Source organism: Nanorana parkeri, unplaced genomic scaffold (genome assembly GCF_000935625.1).
Source record: "Nanorana parkeri isolate BGI_ZX_2015 unplaced genomic scaffold, ASM93562v1 scaffold81, whole genome shotgun sequence".
NCBI lineage: Eukaryota > Metazoa > Chordata > Amphibia > Anura > Dicroglossidae > Nanorana > Nanorana parkeri.
The window spans coordinates 74,615-86,959 of record NW_017306349.1 but is presented as its reverse complement, the minus strand read 5'-3'; the positions used below and the strand labels follow the sequence as shown (position 1 = coordinate 86,959).

The window sequence follows — 12,345 nt, the reverse complement described above, 5'->3', positions numbered from 1 at the left end:
TGTCCTAGGCTTGTCCTATGGATATTTCTATCCAATCGTGTTGCAGTGGGGTTTGAACAGATTACCATTTATTCCAATGCAAAAAAGAGCCAACATGTTTCGGGGGCCAAAACTGCCCCCTTCATCAGGAGTACGGCATGAGCAACCATGTTTGAAAACTTGACTGGATGGAGAATGCAATATATGTGGTCCTTGGGCCACTTGTTGGAGCACAGATTTGTAACAGTTGGCTGGAGCAGCAGGTTGGGGGAGCGATTTCAGGCCCCTAAAACAGATCGGCTGTCTTTGATCTGACATTGGAATACATTTGTGGTGCTTCAATCTGAGGCCCTCTCAGTTATTTGTGTTGAAGAAATGAAGGAAAGGTCTTATTAGAACCACTTTAAATGATTTTGTTCCCTACAACCCAATAAGAGATGATGGCTACATCCTGAATAATGCCCATATTCTGCTCAGGACATACAGGCGTCGCTGCATTCACGAGAGAGGTCGACGTTGCAACCAAGACTTTGCTGATGAGCGCGGCACTAGGAAAGGGAACCAGGATCATCAGGCTTCTATAGCATTAGAAGTAACGTCTAGGAAATTCCAGTCCAAGAAAGAAAAAAAAACAACAGATAATGCCAGTCCATCCCCGCGGAGTATGATTATCAGAACAATAGCCTGTTCGAGGAACATAACTTGAGATGCCGGTTTTGATGAGAAGATTCCAGTTGTGAAAATTATCTTTGGCACGAGAAGCTCACAAAGTATCCCTACTTCAGTCACACGGTTGGTAAAAGTTGAGTCGTAGGATACGGTGAACCCAATTCCAGTTGGAAGGAACATCTTGAGGCACTAGAGGTCTTGGCTTCTGGTTTTTGGTCCTACCAAGGACACGTGTTTGTAACGGTAATGGCTGAAAAATGGCGATCTCTTTGACATAAGCAGAAGACACAAGTTTATAATTTACCACATTTGCAAATTTTCTTTGGTTAAAGAGATTAGAGACTTTCCCGGAGACATCTCAATTGTTCTTCTCCCAGTCTGATTTTATCCTCCAGCTCTCTTTGTTCCACGATGAGAGCGGAGGTCATCTTCACGTAGTGTTGGTAATCCTGGAGCTGATCTTCGTTCAGGTACTTGGACACGGCTTGGAGGACCAACTGCTCCCGGCGTGTGACGTGGGCCTTCAGTTCCTGAGCGTCTTCCAGTTGGTCGGTCAGCTGCTTCTTCTTCTCCAGTAGGTTCAGCTGAAAAAAAGAGAGTAAAATGATGGGTCATAAGACAGGCAATACCAAGACCGAGGGTGTTCATGGATGGGTCATAAGAGAGGCAATACCAAGACCGAGGGTGTTCATTGATGGGTCATAAGACAGGCAATACCAAGACCGAGGGTGTTCATGGATGGGTCATAAGAGAGGCAATACCAAGACCGAGGGTGTTCATGGATGGGTCATAAGCCAGGCAATCCCAAGACCGAGGGTGTTCATTGATGGGTCATAAGACAGGCAATACCAAGACCGAGGGTGTTCATGGAAGGGCCATAAGACAGGCAATACCAAGACCAAGGGTGTTCATTGATCGGTCATAAGACAGGCAATACCAAGGCCGAGGGTGTTCATGGAAGGGCCATAAGACAGGCAATACCAAGACCATGGATGGGTCGGAAATAACAAACACAACTCTGAGTTATGTATTTAAAGAACATTGTATCACATTTGTTCATGCTTAAACTTGATGGTCCATGATGGTTACAATTAGGGATGCACCGATACTAGTATCGGTAACCAATACCGAGTATTTGGGCAAGTACTCGTACTCGCCCAAATGCTCCCAATACTTATCCCGATACTGGAAGTTCCAGGGACATCTCCTCTGACCGGCAGTGCCACGAGGGAACATGGAGCCGGCTTCCCGGACAATCGGGAAGCCGGGCCGCGGGTAATGACTCACGAGGAAGCTGGATCCATGCTGATCGGCTGGAAAGCTGGCTTCCTGGCCAATCAGCATCAAGCTGGCCAAACTGCCACCTCAATGATTGGCTCGGAAGGCAGCTTCCTAGCTATTCAGCATCGAGCCAGAAAAACAGCATGGAGCTGGCTTCCTGGGCAATCAAGAAGCCAAGCACCGGATAAAGACACGCTGCTCGGCTTCCTGATTGCTTAGGAAGCCTGTTCCATCCTACCGGAAGTACCAATATTGGTATTTGGTATCATCGAATACCAAAATATAAATATCGGTACTCGTACTCAATACCGAGAAACCGCCATCGGTGCATCCCTAGTTACAATGATGGTCCATAAATCTCAACTTTGGAATTACTAGAACATCGGTCATGTGATCAATAGCCTTTGCAACTCACTGTGCAATATGTGCGTGGAGATATTTTCCATAGTGTGATGTGCCCATTGCATTGTGCTTGCATCCTTTGCCTGTGGCCACATAGGGCTCCCCTGCTAGCCACCCCATATGACACTACTGCACATCTTGCAGGGCGACTCCATAATACTGGCTGCCAGCAGAGCACAAAGGTGCGGTATGCTTGCTGCTCTGGTGGTCACTTGGCTACAAAAAAAGTAGACCACCACTAGAGTTACAAGTGGAGTGCATGTTCAGGAATGCACGCTCATGAGTGTCAGCTAGGCCAGGTTTCAGGGGAAAATGCTCCGCTGTCAATCAGAATTATGGAGTCATACCGCAAAACGTGCTGGAGTGCCCGGTGGGGTGGCTAGCTGGGGAGCCAAGAGGAAGTGGACAACTTCCCAACAAGGAAACCGGAGCATGTCCAGCACAGCGGTAATGGTGACACAAGTGGATCGGCTGACATAGCATTGGCCTTCTGAAGGAAGTTCTACGAACTGGCGGCATAACTAGATATTTACTATGTAATCATCTACTCTTTAAATAAGTGGCCGGTGATTCTGACCTTAGCACTCTTGCAAAGCTACACCAACCAAGGAATCTTCAGCATTTGATACTTCCAGCTATGTTGGATGCCTTGTCCACCGCTGTGGGCTACGGTTCCACCTTGGACATCACTACAACTCTGCAAGGATGACGTAGTGATGTAGGAACTGGCAGGAGGAACCAAGCCACTCAGAGGGGGATAGGGGCATATGGCACAGCCGACAAAGTCGGATACTGAAGGTTCTTAGGCCGGTTTAGCGCTGCAAGAAAGTGACAATGAAGCCACTAAAGTTGGGTGTTGGATACACACATGAAGTGACTTTGCTACACACCTTCCACCCTAGGTCCTTGTCTATAAGACCTATCCTCACGTCTGATGTCTTAGTAGAGATAATAAAGGGAAAGAAAATAGGAATATACAGGACAGAATATATTTTGTTGTAGGCCTTTTCTCCCCAGCCATCCTGGAAACTGGCGCCATCTTGGAAGCTTTCCGTTGTGTACTTTCCATAACGCAGCTTCCACCCTGAGCACATGCCATCAATACTTTTCACACCTGTGCAGATCAATGCGATCCAAGCCTCACTTTGGATTCCAAGTGCCATGCATCTATGGTGCCATGTTGGAGTGAGCCAACCCTGTGACATCACTGGTCACATGGGATTTTCGGGAAGTAAGCAGAGACTTAAGACCATCCATGCCAGAGTTTACTGCTAAAGTTAGCACAGGAAGGCCTTTGCAAGATTTCAGCATGGCCAAGGTGCTGTGAATGTCTAATCAACTGGGTGTGCCAAAGGGACCTCAGTGCTAAAGACAACAGTGATAGCTCACGAAGAGAAAGACTACATGGAGTAGAGGAAGACTTGAGGATCTGAACGCTATCTACATGGAGTAGGGGAAACCTTGAGGATCTGAACGCTATCTACATGGAGTAGAGGAAGACTTGAGGATCTGAACGCTATCTACATGGAGTAGAGGAAGACTTGAGGATCTGAACGCTATCTACATGGAGTAGAGGAAGACTTGAGGATCTGAACGCTATCTACATGACACTCAAATCTATCTTTCCACTCCACAACTCGCCCCCTCAGTGTCCTCTCGTGTCACTAATCTACTATCGGACATATCCGTCTGGATGTCGCAACACTTCTTAAAACTCAATCTCTCAAAAACTCAGCTCTTGATATTTCCTCCTGCCCGCGCACCTTCTCCCGTCTTTTCCCTTGAGATCGTTAACACAACTATCCAGCCCTCCCCCTCATGCCAAGGTCCTAGGTGTCATCCTTGACTCGGACCTCACCTTTCTTCCCCACATCCAATCACTATCCAAATCCTGCCGCCTTCACCTTCGTAACATCTCCAAAATATACCCCTTCCTCACCAAAGAAACCGCAAAATGACTCATCCACTCCCGTGTTATATCTTGTCTTGACTATTGCAACTCCCTCCTCATTGGCCGACCTCTACACAGGCTCCTCCCCCCTTCAGTCTATCACGAATGCAGCTGCCAGACTCATTCACCTAACCAATCGCTCAGTGTCTGCAACCTCCCTCTGCCAATCCCTGCACTGGCTTCCACTCGCCCAAAGGATAAAATTCAAAATATTAACAAATCAGTTACAAAGCCATCCACAACTCTGCCCCCGGCTATATCTCAAACCTGGTCTCAAAGTATCACCCTAACCGTCGGCTCTGATCTTCCCAAGACCTCCTGCTCTCCAGCTCCCTTGTCAACTCCTCCCATGCTTGCCTCCAGGACTTCTCTAGAGTCTCTCCCATCCTCTGGAAATCTTTACCCCAACCTGTCCGTCTGTCGCCACCTTGACTGCCTTTAGGCGATCCCTAAAGACTCATCTCTTCAGGGAAACCTATCCCACCTCAACCTAACCGCTCGACTATCACATTCTCAAACATTCATCCCCACGCAGCTCCCTCCTCATGTATCACTTCCCCCTCCCTTTTAGATTGTAAGCCCTCAGGGGCGGGGCCCTCCTTACCATCTTGTCTTGAATTGTATTGTGATTGTAATGTCTGCCCTATATTGTAAAGCGCTGCGCAAACTGTTGGCGCTATATAAATCCTGTATAATAATAATAATACATGGAGTAGAGGAAGACTTGAGGATCTGAAGACTTTGGAGGTTTTGAACGCTATCTACATGGAGTATATATATAATCTACTATTAAAAGGGATGAATGCTGTTTTGCTGAGTTAAGTTCCAATAACGATACCTTCTCTTCCATGGAGGGCTCCAGGTCGATGCAATGTAGTGCACTCTCCACCCTGATGAGACGTCCAGAGAGGGACAGCAGCAAGTTGACCACCTTGTCCAGGTCTCCAATGAATGAGCGGAACTTGTCATACTCATTGGGTTTACAAAGGCTCTTGAGCAGGCTCTCCAACTCACAGCCCAGAGTCACGTTGGCAGTGATGTCCTCCTGAAGGCCTTGCTGAGCTTCGTGTAGTACGGAGAGCTTCTTGCTGATGCTTTCTATGAGCTGCATCTGGTGAGAGAACCAAAGCAAGGTCAATTAGAATATTCTGAAAACAATGTTCGCCTTCAGCCCTGTGAATTGAAGGAACCACACCTACGCAGACTTCCTGACACCAAGGATGGGATTATGGACCTAGAACTTGTCTTACGTTTATATGGGGCCCAATGAGGAATTATATGGTGTACTAGACTATGCAGGTAAGTGGAGGTACAGATGGAACACAGCTCTATAAGGTCTTCCTTTGTATCCCTATATATAGGTTATTGGTATAGTCTAGGCCTTGCTAAATAACCATTTGACTGCCCAATTTACACAGCAGTTCACATAATGCACATCCACACCAGTCCCCGCCCTCAAGGAGCTTACCATCCAAGGTCCCCATCTCACATGCTTATAATGCACATAGTGCCCTGGAGAGGTTTTGAAGGGAAGATTTCAAGTATCTGGATTGTTACAGCAACTGGCGAGGGTGGCAGGTGATGGAAGTGTTGAGGGGACCGGTGATGGGGGGGATGCCTGCCACCACCTTTCCTCCCAGAGTGCCCCAGGTCGCTAAGAGCTCCTACCAACCTGTGACACTCTGGCCAGTGTTTGGCCAGCTTGTGGCAATTGCCAGCAATGTCACTGGTTGCCAGGAGCTGAACGGGACACTCTGGCTGGCATCCCATTCAGCTCCTGGCGACCAGTGACGTCAGGGAGGTGGGTGGGATGCCAGAGGTAACATGACCACCACCCAACCTATACCCCCTATCCTCTTGTCTCCTGCACAGCCAGCACCTTCCCACCCCTTGAGGCGGCGGGGGTCCCCGGGGTAAGGAGGGTGTTCTAAGTTAGTCCACTTTTTCATTTGTTGTGAAAAGTCGAAAAAACCCTTTAAATGCAAGCAGTGCAAGTATCAAAGGTTGACTTGGCATCAGCCTCTTGCAGTCCCTGTACAAAAGGAGCTCAGAGAGGGGGAGAAGCAGCAAAGGGAGGCAATCCGTTGTCCTGCAATACAAGCAGTATGCCGATAGGGGGAGAGAGCAGAATGACAAAGATGAGCTTCTCCTTTCCCTCTCCGAGGAAGGGGGGAGGGGAGCAAGACCTATACGTGTTACTAATCTGCAGCAGAGAAAAATTAGGTCTTAAGACTTGCTAGACAGTGCTGCGTAGCCGATCTGTGTAAACCTCAGGACTGGATGGACAGAAATGCAGGTAAAAAAGTTCTCCTATATTTATTTCACTTGTGTGTTTGGCTGAAGTTCAGCTTTAAATCACAATCAGTGTAGACACTGTTCCTTATAATTAGAGCTCTTGAAGGACTCACCTTCTTATAAGTCAATGTGTCCTCCTCCTCTGCTCCAGCTACGTTCCCGCTTTTCTCCTGGACTTCGGGCATTTCCTTCATCTTGTTGAGAAGCTCAGCTTTAGCAGCGGAGGTGTTGTAGTAGGACGTGCAAGAGGTGGGACTGGTGTCACCGTATACAGGCGGTGGGGAGATGGGCTGAAATTCATACCTATGAACAAAGCACAGGTCAGCGTAATAAGATTTCTGTGCAAATAAAACGTAATGACATCATTGGCAACCACAGCCGAGATCTGCACGGGGCACCAGGGAGTAGATGGTGACCTTGGATGAGGCCTGAACAAAGATGGCTCCATCCTTCAGGGAAGAAAGGCAGGTGCAGGTATTGTCATGGGGAGTGCTGTGATCTCTGTTAGAGATAATGAGCTCCTGGAGGTGTTACACTGACACAGGACTTAGCATGCTGCACATTATAATACAAAAACTTACATCTGATGCCAGCACAAAAGTGCTGCAGCCTCTAGTTCATAGAAATGGAATGTAATCGAATATTGCTGGTGCTCAGGGACTAAATTCAATGAATAAGTGAACCCTAAAATCGCGTGCAGAATGCCCACTGATCGTTCACAAACCACCGACAGAGATATGACAAGTGTTGCCATACATACTTCCACCACTAAGGGGCGCCCTCACCCCGTGCAACTCAATAAATGAAACCTTCCTTGGACAAAGAGACCACGGGTTATTTGTAGCGCTGTTGACCACTTTTTTAAAATTCCTAATATATTAAAACATGATTATGTTACTATATTGTTCCAAAAATATATATATATAGAGAGTTTTATTTAAAGTTACTCCACGTCCTTTGAGTTGTATTGTAGTTCCCCAGCATATCAAGGATAGGCAACCAAAAGGCATGCGTGCCAAGGTGGGCCATGCAATGTCATTATTATCGGCACCCAAAAGATCATCACCTGCCATGTGCACAGGTTTGCAACCCCCCCCACCCCCTCCCCGGGGATCTTCTAGTGGGCCCCTGCTTCCTACAACACCACTGCCATAGGGGTGTAAATGACAGCTCACTGGGATTTCAATCACAAAATATGGCCTGGTCCGATACTTGGGCTTCCGGTATCAGGAAGACGGGCAGTGAGCCTTTACACACTGCCCGGCTTCCTGATTGGCCAGGAAGCCGGCTCTCTTCTCCCTTGTCCTATGTGATGAGGGAGCATGAAGCCGGCTTTCCGGCCAATCAGGAAGCTGGGCAGCGTGTTGTTACACACCCCCTGGCTTTCTGATTGGCCATAAAGGTGGTTTTATGCTCCCTCGTCACCTGGTCCTGATTGGCCAGGAAGCAGGTCACGAGGGAGCATGGAGACGGCTTCCCCGCTAATCGGGAAGGCTGGGTGGCGAGTCATTATACACGCCACCTGGCTTCCTTAATGGGACTTCCAGGATCGGTATTGGCGAGTACCGGAAAAAAAAAATATCAGTACTCTTACTCGATACCGAAAAACCGGTATCGGTGCATCCCTAGGGTTCAATAGTTTAGGTCTGGCATCGGTGCAGGACACTCTAGTTTCTCCACACCAAACTGGTCAAACCATGTCTTTATGGAGCTTTGTACACCTGAACTCAATAATTCTTATGGAACAACTTAGTTCTATATAAGGTGTTTCCATGTTCCACAGGGTTGAGGTCAGGGCTCTTAAGTGGCCTTCACAAACTGGTCACACCATGTCTTCATGGAGCTGGCTTTGCACACAGGGGACAGTTACGGTGGAACAGAAAAGGACCTCTGCCTTTACACACTGCCCGGCTTCCTGATTGGCCAGGAAGCCGGCTCTATGCTCCCTTGTCCTATGTGATGAGGGAGCATGAAGCCGGCTTTCCGGCCAATCAGGAAGCTGGGCAGCGTGTTGTTACACACCCCCTGGCTTTCTGATTGGCCATAAAGGTGGTTTTATGCTCCCTCGTCACCTGGTCCTGATTGGCCAGGAAGCAGGTCACGAGGGAGCATGGAGACGGCTTCCCCGCTAATCGGGAAGGCTGGGTGGCGAGTCATTATACACGCCACCTGGCTTCCTTAATGGGACTTCCAGGATCGGTATTGGCGAGTACCGGAAAAAAAAAATATCAGTACTCTTACTCGATACCGAAAAACCGGTATCGGTGCATCCCTAGGGTTCAATAGTTTAGGTCTGGCATCGGTGCAGGACACTCTAGTTTCTCCACACCAAACTGGTCAAACCATGTCTTTATGGAGCTTTGTACACCTGAACTCAATAATTCTTATGGAACAACTTAGTTCTATATAAGGTGTTTCCATGTTCCACAGGGTTGAGGTCAGGGCTCTTAAGTGGCCTTCACAAACTGGTCACACCATGTCTTCATGGAGCTGGCTTTGCACACAGGGGACAGTTACGGTGGAACAGAAAAGGACCTCACCAAACTGTTACCTGGCTTGCAACCTGCGTTCCAGTTCATCCCAGAGGTGTTCAGTAGGGTTGAGGTCAGGACACTCGGGTTCCACCACACCAAACAGGTCACACCATGTCTTTATGAAGCTGGCTTTGAACACGGGAGACAGTCATGGTGGAACAGAAAAGGGCCTTCACCAAACTGTGACCACAAAGCTAGAAGAGCACAATTGTCTCCAATGTCTTTGTATGATGTAATATTGACAGAACCTTCACTGGAGACACCTGAACTCAGCCATTTGGAGAGTTGTCCACATAGGTTTGGTCACATATGTAGGTGTGATGGTCAGGTGTCCACATTCTCTAGCTATATGTTGTATTAGAGAGAGAACATGCAGCTGCAGATAACATGTTTGATGCACATACAAAACTTACCTTTCTGGGATGGAGATTTCAGACTCTCTGTCCGTGGACCAATCATCTTCATAGCGATGGAAATTCCCTTCAAAGAGGTCCACCAAGTTAGAGGGGGGTTCTCTGTCCGGGTTATCTGCGGGAATTTCTGCCATTGTGGAGGACTGCTGATCCCTGAGGCCTCCTTCATCGGCTGCCTCGGACTCCTCTGCACCACCCGCGGCTAATTTCTGATCAAAGTCCGAGGGGTGAGGAGAAGGGTTGGTGGAAGACTTCAAATGGTCACTGCAAAAGAACCAAAAGCTGTAATATTTAGAGTCAACTTTATTACAAGTTGTGCAATGATGGAAAAACAGATCTAGTGCAACCATTGTGATTGGTCAACGCAGTTCCCCGATGGCACTAAGGGGGTCATTCACAAAGCCGCCGAAGGCAGCCGAGTGAATGAGCGAGCCAAAGTGAACTGAGCCGAATGCTGTTCGGCTATTCACTTCAGTCTTGTACGGCTGATCTCAGTTGTACAGTGGCGTTCAGCTGAGCCGAAGTGCAGTTGCAGTTCGACTCAGCCGATCCAACATCTGGATCGGCTGAGCCGAAGCTCCGGCAGCACACTCGCTGCCGTTCACCCCTATTCTCATAGGGGCCAAACGGCAGTGAGCGAATAGCCGAATGCCTCCGAGCGGCTATTCTTCTTGCTACCCCCGAGAGTTAAAAAATTAATTTAAAAATCATTAAAAATAGAGAAATTTAAAAAAAAGTAAAATATTTTAAAAGAAAAAAAAAAAAATTGGCAGAGCTAGTGTTGACAGCTAGCTCCGCCCAACTATTTGCTATTGGCCAGCACCTGCCAGAGTCTAGCAGGTCCCTGCTAATGAGCAACTCGGCGGAGCCAGCCGTGACGGCCAGCTCCGCCCAGTTATTGTTTAATGACAGATCAGCATCCCCGTGTCATTTGGGGACACTGATCTGTAATTACAACTGGACGGAGCTAGCTGTGTGATCATGGCTGGCTCCGCCCAGCTGTCACTTGCGTGGAGATCGGTCGGCTTTGGCCGACTGTTCTCCATGCTTCGGGTATCACTCCCATTCAGCCGAGCCACTCAGCCACTTTTGGCTCCTGTATGGGCTAGTGTGAATGGCCCTACAGCAGCCCTTCTGTTCGACTGAACCAAAGGCAGAAGCAGCCGAAGGAGCAGCTGAAGCTACGGCTGGATCCTCCGGCTCATTTGTGAATAACCCCCTAAATGTTGACCATGGTTCTTTTTCTTCCTCACTCAATGTTTTGGTTTAATCCTTACACCGCCTCTCTTGCAGGCACATGGGTGTACTGTGCATCCACAACCCTAGAAATCTGGTCCTGCCCCTGGAAGTCAATGCATAATGGAACCTGTAGTTCCTCAAAAGCTAAAGTTCTGGGGTTGCCTACCCCGGTGTACGTTAAGCTCGGTGGACTACAAAACACAGTGGTCTGTAATTCTAACACACTCCCTGTTCTAGGTATGACCGTACTGCTCCTCTTTAAATATAGTAATACACAGTGAATGCACGTTGTCACCCTAGGACAGGAAGTGTGTTTACTGGCAGGATCACCAAATGAAAATAAAGGGAAAAACTGAAAACTAATGCAGCCACCATCTCTAAGGAAGAGAAAGCTGCAATATGTTACATTTTGGCTCTTGGGTCTAGATACCCTTTAATGAAAATAGGTCGATGATAAGTAAACTTACTTTGAGGTCTCCTGGTTTGGAGAACCAGTTAAAGATCGATCCTGAGGTCCAGTTGGAGAACTCCTCATCTCCGTTGGTTCTGTGCAATAATCCGCTCCTTGCATTGGGGGAAGGGAAAAAGTCTTGTCCAATGGCAGACTTTGAGATCGCTGCCTTGCATCATCCGGATTTCTATTATATCCAGATACATTAGGAACGTCCTGACCACAAGCGTGTCCACAAACAGACTTGGCCGTGTCGTGAGATGACCTCCGCTCTTTGTACTTCTCCCAGTTCGGAGGTGGAGGACGAGGAGGACCTTGCTTCTTTGGTCGGGCTGATGGCTTGCTATGTTCAAGCTTTACCAGGGGCGCCTCCTGCCTGCCCCGCACAGTCAGATGTTCCAAGTTCAGGTGATTCACAGAGTAAGATCTATCTCTGGAAAGTCCCCGTTGTGGTGGCCCGTCCTGCATCGAAGATGGCAAATCCAGAGGCCTGAGAGGAAGCTCACAGGAGAGGTCATAGGTAGATGCCGCCTTGTAGCACTGAGGCCGTTCCTGGTCACCATCCTCGCAGAATGACTTGTGTGGGCCCGGATAATGAAAGCCAGAATTAAACTGACATAGTTCACTGCAAGACAAAATACAGCATAGGTTTGGGTTGGACATTGCGCTGTGTCTTCAGGTCTACTGGACAATGTATACTTGTATCACCATTACAGGTCAACTCCCAGGACCACCATCTCAATACCCAACTTAACATACCAATGATTTTACTGGTCAGCACACTCATGGTGTTCGAAGTGATCACGCCTTGTGATGTCATCACTAGGATTAATCAAACTCTATACTTCTGGCCACCAGTCAAAGTCGGTAGGTACTAGATATATCTCCATGTAACTCTACTGCTAGAAAATTCCTAGAACTTAGGGACTCTTGAAAGTTCCTCGACATAGGGTAGGCAGGTCTGATGGGGAACATGTGATATCATTCCACATAAGACCACCACCTGCATGATGAAATCCAGGGGGCTTATCCATGGCACCCAAGCCCCAAAGAAGGGGCAGGATGCAACCTGACATCATCCTTCTTGGAAGCTCCTCAGTACCCCGACAACAATGGCAGTAGTGTTACATG

At 48.1% G+C, this 12,345-nt stretch overlaps 1 protein-coding gene across 1 annotated transcript in view; it reads right to left on the bottom strand.

Moving 5' to 3' along the window:
- Positions 1 to 938: 938 nt before the first annotated feature.
- SHROOM4 (shroom family member 4) overlaps positions 939 to 12,345 on the bottom strand; it is a 62,783-nt gene continuing 51,376 nt past the window's right edge. Inside the window, exons 6-10 of the mRNA XM_018576951.1 lie at positions 11,231 to 11,839; positions 9,525 to 9,788; positions 6,691 to 6,880; positions 5,121 to 5,393; positions 939 to 1,232 (exon numbers count right to left, since the gene is read on the bottom strand). Coding sequence (XP_018432453.1) covers positions 984 to 1,232; positions 5,121 to 5,393; positions 6,691 to 6,880; positions 9,525 to 9,788; positions 11,231 to 11,839 — 1,585 coding nt within the window. The 3' untranslated portion in view covers positions 939 to 983. The remainder of the gene's footprint in view (positions 1,233 to 5,120; positions 5,394 to 6,690; positions 6,881 to 9,524; positions 9,789 to 11,230; positions 11,840 to 12,345) is intronic.